This window comes from Alexandromys fortis, unplaced genomic scaffold (genome assembly GCF_014885135.2).
Source record: "Alexandromys fortis isolate MF-2015 unplaced genomic scaffold, M_Fortis_MF-2015_v1.1 scaffold_26, whole genome shotgun sequence".
NCBI lineage: Eukaryota > Metazoa > Chordata > Mammalia > Rodentia > Cricetidae > Alexandromys > Alexandromys fortis.
In genome coordinates, this window is record NW_026067894.1 from 15,362,614 (window position 1) to 15,368,552 (window position 5,939).

The 5,939-nt window shown below is 50.4% G+C and overlaps 1 protein-coding gene across 5 annotated transcripts in view; it reads right to left on the reverse strand.

The window, feature by feature from the left end:
- The window catches only part of Csf3r (colony stimulating factor 3 receptor), an 18,496-nt gene extending 13,756 nt beyond the window's left edge, over positions 1-4,740 (reverse strand). For 4 of the 5 annotated variants that reach the window (XM_050151612.1, XM_050151605.1, XM_050151599.1 and 1 more), the window contains exons 1-3: positions 3,146-3,287; positions 1,741-1,838; positions 572-655 (exon numbers count right to left, since the gene is read on the reverse strand). In XM_050151612.1, coding sequence (XP_050007569.1) covers positions 572-655; positions 1,741-1,795 — 139 coding nt within the window. In that variant the 5' untranslated portion in view covers positions 1,796-1,838; positions 3,146-3,287. Of the gene's footprint in view, positions 1-571; positions 656-1,740; positions 1,839-3,145; positions 3,288-4,560 lie in introns of those variants that run through there. The other variant, XM_050151591.1, reaches the window with a different exon arrangement.
- Positions 4,741-5,939: the final 1,199 nt, after the last annotated feature.

The following is a 5,939-nucleotide window of genomic DNA, read 5'->3' on the forward strand; positions in this document are numbered from 1 at the left end:
TTTTTTTTTTTTTTTTTTTTTTTTTTGGTTTTTGTTTTGTTTTGAGACAGGGTTTCACTGTGTACCCCTGGCTGGAACTTACTCTGTAGACCAAGGTGGCCTTGAACTCACAGAGATCCACCTGCCTCTGCCTCCAGAGTGCTGGGACTAAAGCGTGTGTCACCACCGCCCAGCTTAGAGGCTGAGGCGTCCTCACACAATTGTGCGTGCAGGACCTTTGCTCTCAGGTCAGAACACTCAGTCAAGCTTAGGACAAAGTTCTGCCCTCTTCATACAGCCCCTCGCCTCACTCTCCCTGGCTCAGCTCAGACACTGGGTCTATTCCTGAAGCGACAACGCAATCCCTCTCGTCTGTGGACCTTTGCACCCTTGCTTCCCCTTCACGGTGCTCTTCCGAACCTCTCTCAGCAGGTCAGCATTTTTCGAATCGTGACTGCTCTGCTGCCCTAAGTTCTGTGATGTAGAGAGACCCTGGCTTTTTGTTCATTGCCCCCACTCCCAGGGCCTGGCACATAGCAGCCTGGGGACCTGTGCCTCCCTTTTAATCCTCCTCCACAGTCCCCCCACTTACTTTTAGGGAGTAGCAAGAAGATCAGGGCAACTCCGGTGAGGGCGCAGGCTCCCAGCCCCATCATTGTGACAATTTGGTGCTTACCTGGAGACAGTGAGAGATGCCTAAGAACAAGCTTTGCAGCAGAGCTGAGGCTAATCCTTGCTCTGCCACACTTTGGGCAGGTTATTTAACCTCTGAGCCTCAGTATTTGCAACATGGAGGTAACATTGGCCTCTACTGCCTAGGACTTCGAGAGAAAGACCTGAGAGAATTCATACCAAGGGCTTTCTTCTAGCTGGCATTAAGGGAGTGGGGTGTGTGTGTATCACTAAGGTGAAACCTGCCTCCCAGAAAGAACAGGGATCAGAGCCACTAGGAACACAAACTTTTCTTACCTCTTGTCCAGGACATCTCTACTAATCTTGCTTAGCAACCATGATGGCTAGTTTTATGTCAACCTAATACAAGCTAGAGTCATTTGGGGAAAGGGGCCCTCAGTTAAGAAAATGCCCCCACCAGACTAGCCTGTGGGCAAGCCTGTGGTACATTTTCTTGATTGATACTCGATGTGGGAGAACTCAGATCTCTGTGGGCAGCGTCACCCCTGGACTGGTGGTCCTGGTGCTTTATAGGCAGGCTGAGCAAACTGTGGGGAGCAAACCAGGAAGAGTACTCCTCCATGGCTTCTACTTCAGCGCCCGCCTCAAGTCCTTGCCCTGACTTCTTACAGTGAAGGACTACTGCCTGGGATAAGCTGAAATAAACCCTTTCCTCTCCAAGTTGCTTTTGGCCGGGATGTTTTATCACAGCAATAGCAAACCTTAACTAAGAAAAGAACCTCACATCCGCACACCAGCTTGACCGTCTCTCACTACCCCACGGACACACATGTACAGAGTGGGAAAGACTTAGTCCCCCAGGGCTCAGGATGCTGGTTCCCGGCTCCACTCTTTGTGGTTGTACCTAGGCCTAGCCCATACCTGGTACCACCTTATCCTTCCCACAGACATGTCGAGAGCAGGCAACGGAATGCAGAAAAGACCGGGCATCCTCCCTAGGTTGTCTGGAGCTGGCATGATTGGCATCAGCACATCAGCTACAGAGTAGGAGTGTGGGCCTGTTGGAGCCCCCGCCACTGTATGCAGAGAGGGTGGGAACCCGGTTCTGACCCTGGCTCCAATACTTACCTGCCTGGTGAACTTGGATGAGCTCCTTCACCTTTCTGAGCCTCAGTTTCTCCATTTGTGGAAAGACGACGAACGGTAACACTCATGTCTCAGTAGTGCTATAATGACAGAGTGAGACAGTTGAGATCAACGCCATGGGCACTGTGCTTGGGGACCGGGCTCTCTTGCAGCCAGTGGAACCCAGCACAGCCTCCTGGAACAGCCACCTTGTTGTGTTGCCTGGGTCGGCTTCTAGCGCCGAGGTTCTCAAGCCACTCCCGTCACTCTTGGCGTCTCTGCCGGACTCTGCAGCCGCTCTCACTGTGCCAACTGACACAGCTGATGCCATAAGCCACGGCTGCTACAGCAGCCCCTCTTCTTGCTGCCAGAGCTCCTTTGCTCGTCATTGCCAACCTTCCCCCTTGGTTCCCTTCTCCCGTCCTGCTCTTTAGAAATACTGTCAGTGGGAAGAGAGGAAGGAGACGGACATCGGGACTAAACTAAGGGAGAAGGCTTCCCAGGTGTGATAGAGATAAAGATAGGGACAGATGAACGGATGGATTGATGGGTAGATAGATGGGTTGGGGGCAAAAGACACACAGAGACAGACCGAGGCAGAGCCTGGCCCAGTGGCATGGGTCTGAGATCCCAGTTACCTTGGAAGTGGAGGCAAGTGTATTGCAAGTTCAAGGCCAGCCTGGGCTATAGAAGAAATTCAAATCGAGTTTGAGCATCTTAGGGAGAACCTATTTCATAAAGCAGATGGGAATGTGGTTCAGCTTGGTAGACCGCTTGTCTAGCACACACAAAGGCCTAAGCTTGATCCCCAGGACCACACAGGCAGGGTGGTGCAGGCCTGTAGTCATTCACAGCACTTGGAATGCAGGAGGGTCAGAAGTTCTAGGTTCTTATCTGCTTACACGAAGATAAGCCTCCTCTGCGTGGCGTGAGAACCACACACTTTAACAACAAGAGGAGGCCGGGGCGATGCAGAGAGAGGTGGAGAGGCAGGGCCCAGTGGATCTAGAGAAGCAGAGAAGCCCAGCGGGCCGAAGTCTTGTAGCAACTGTTTAAAGAGGCAACGGGAACTGGGAGAGGAGAGAGAGGCCCGGGGACTCTGAGACAGCGTTACTTGGGGAGAGGAGGCATGCCAAAGGGCTGAAAACAGGGAGTAGCCAAGAGGGAACCGAGGCAGATCTGGGGCCTCTAGAACATATCTGAGGGACAGAGATTCCAGGAGAGATAGGCTCGCTCCTGAGTTCAGCTCCTGTTTCCAAAGAGATTATTCAGCTGTCTGACTTCCCCATGCCACAACACACAGAGACTCCCAGGTCCCACGGATCACCTGTTGTAGGCCCCCTGATGTGGCCCTGGCAATGCTAGGGAATGGTCTGGGGCCTCCAGGACTCCACCCTCCCCTACTTACACTGGGGCTAGGGCGATGTGCCCAGCCTCGGTGCTCGCTCTCTCCTCTTGCTCCTCTCTTCTTCGGACAAGTTCCTGAAACTTCTCTTTCTAGTTCGTCGTTAATGACAGGCCAGGGGACCCAGGATTGCGACACCTTCCTGGCTTCCCTCCTGCCCTACCCTGGGCCCTCACCCTCGGCGGGGGACACAGGCAGCCCCTTCCTCTCAGGAAGGAGGTTGAGGGAAACTGGTGAGCCAGCGACCTTCCTGCCTCAGGGGTCTTAGAGGGCTGGGCATTGTGGCACCCTGGCTCGAGGCCCCCTCTCCTTCTCTCCGGATTTCCTGAGCTCTGAGCTTTGAGTCTGGGCAGGGCACCTGAGACAACACAGGGCCAAGGGAGAACTGGGGTCTTCAAGTGTTCATCCAAAACTGAAGCAGGACAAAAAGACGGAGAAGTGTGTGTGTGTGGGGGGGGAGGCGGGGAGCCCCTCCACACTGAGTCTGGCTGAAACTTCTGCCCGTGGAGAATCGATTTCAGCACAGGTAACGCTTTCCCTTGTCAGCCAAAAACTACCGTTTTCTAGAACTCTCATCAGAAAGCTCCCCACGACATTACTGTTTGTACCATTCTGGTGGCTCCTGGTTTTATCTTGTCAAGATACCTCAGAACCCACCTCATAATTTCAATTATCAACAAAGAGAGGAGAAAGCCAGGCATGATAGTGCATGCCTTTAATTGCAGCACTCAGGAGGCAGGTGGATCTGTGTGAGTTCGAGGCCAGCCTGGTCTACAGAACTAGTTCCAGGACAACCAAGGCTATTATATAGAGAAACCCTGCCTCAAAAAGCAACAACAAGCCAGGCAATGGTGGCGCACGCCTTTAATCCCAGCACTCGGGAGGCAGAGGCAGGCGGATCTGTGTGAGTTCGAGACCAGCCTGGTCTACAGAGCTAGTTCCAGGACAGGCTCCAAAGCTACAGAGAAACCCTGTCTCGAAAAACCAAAAAAAAAAAAAAAAAAAAAAAGCAACAACAAGAACAACAACAAAACAAAAACAAAGAACCAAACAATCCCCCCAGAAAAAAAACACCATAATAGTAAATATTAGTAAATTAGTCAGGGTTTTTTTTCTAGAGCAGTGGTTCTCAACCTTCCTAATGCTGTGACCCTTTAATACAGTTTCTCATGTTGTGGTGACCCTCAACCATAAAATTACTTTTGTTGTTACTTCATTACTATAATCTTGCTACGGTTATGAACCAATGTAAATAACTGTGTTTTCCGATGGTCTTAGGCGACCTCTGTTGAGAACCAGTGCTCCAGAGGATCAGAACTAAGAGACCAAATACATACACACATATATGCATTTATTAAATTAGCCAATGCAATACAGTCGAAGTAGTAGCAACAGCCATCTTATGGCTGAGCACCCACCTGGGAAATCCTCAGGACATGCTGGGTGCCTCAGCAGTCCCAAGATGGTTCTGAAGACCCGAAGAGTGTCCGGTCCTCAGTCAATGCTGGAAGTCCGGAAACACTGATTTTGACTTGAGTGAAGGAATCATCGGGGTGGTAGCAACAAGGTAGATTAAGTGGCCGCAAGCCGGAAGGTCAGGGGCGCGCAAAGGCTGAACTATCTTCCTTCTTCCGCGTAGATTTTTGATTTGGCTGCCGCTTGAAGGCACCGCCCATATTTGGGGTGGGTCTTCCCATATCAATTAAGGCACTCAAGGTAATTCCTCAGCTCAGGGATCCTGCTCTGGCAATTCTAAATCACGGCAAGTTGCGGGGCATTGGTGGCGCCGCCTTTAATCCCAGCACTCAGGAGGCAGAGGCAGGCAGATCTCTGTGAGTTCGAGACCAAGCCTGGTCTACAGAGCTAGTTCCAGGACAGGCTCCAAAGCCACAGAGAAACCGTGTCTCGAAAAACAAAACAAAACAAAACAAAAAATCACAGCAAGTTGACATTTAAAATCAAATCTAAAATTTAAAATCATGGGTCTGCAGAGATGACTCTTAACTCCCTGCTGCTCTGACTGCCCTTCCAAAGGACCCAGATTCAATTCCTAGCTCCCACATGGAAGCTCACAATTGTCTATAGTTCCAATTGTGGAATCTGACACCCTCATACAGACATACATTCAGGCAGAACACTAATATTCATACAATAAAAATAAATAAATTATTTTAAAAAATCAGACATCATAATCAGTCCCTTGTCAAAGGAGAAAGGTGGGGGCCTCGCGGCCTTTGTGCTGCTGTTTCTTGGGCCTAGACACTTTCTCCTCAAGGGAGAAAGGTGGGGCCACTTTCTCCCCTTCTCAGATCTTTGCTCAAATATCACCATCCTACTGAAGCCTTCTGGGAACCCTTAAAAAAATTGTCCCTTGTCCCTCATTCCCTCTGTTGATCCTTCTGTCCCCACCCCTGCTGGAACTGAACCTCCATGCTGGAAAAAATTTTGTTCATTCTGTTCAAAACTGCAGCCCCAGATGATTGTGTCTGTAATCCTAGCACTTGGGAGGCTGAAACAGGCCAATGACCATGAGTTTGAGGTCAGCCTGAGCTGTGTAGAGAGTTCTAGTTCAGTCTGGATTATAAAGGGAGACCCTGTCTTAAAACTAACAAACAGGACCTGAGAGATGACTCAGTTAAGAGTACTCATTACTTTTTCAGAGGACCCAGCTTCTGTTCCCAGCACCTACGTGGTAGCTCACAACTGTCTGTAACTCCAGTTCTTTGGGAACTGATGTCCCTTTCTGGCCTCCTTGGGTACCAAGCACATATGCTGTGCATACATATATGCAGGTGAA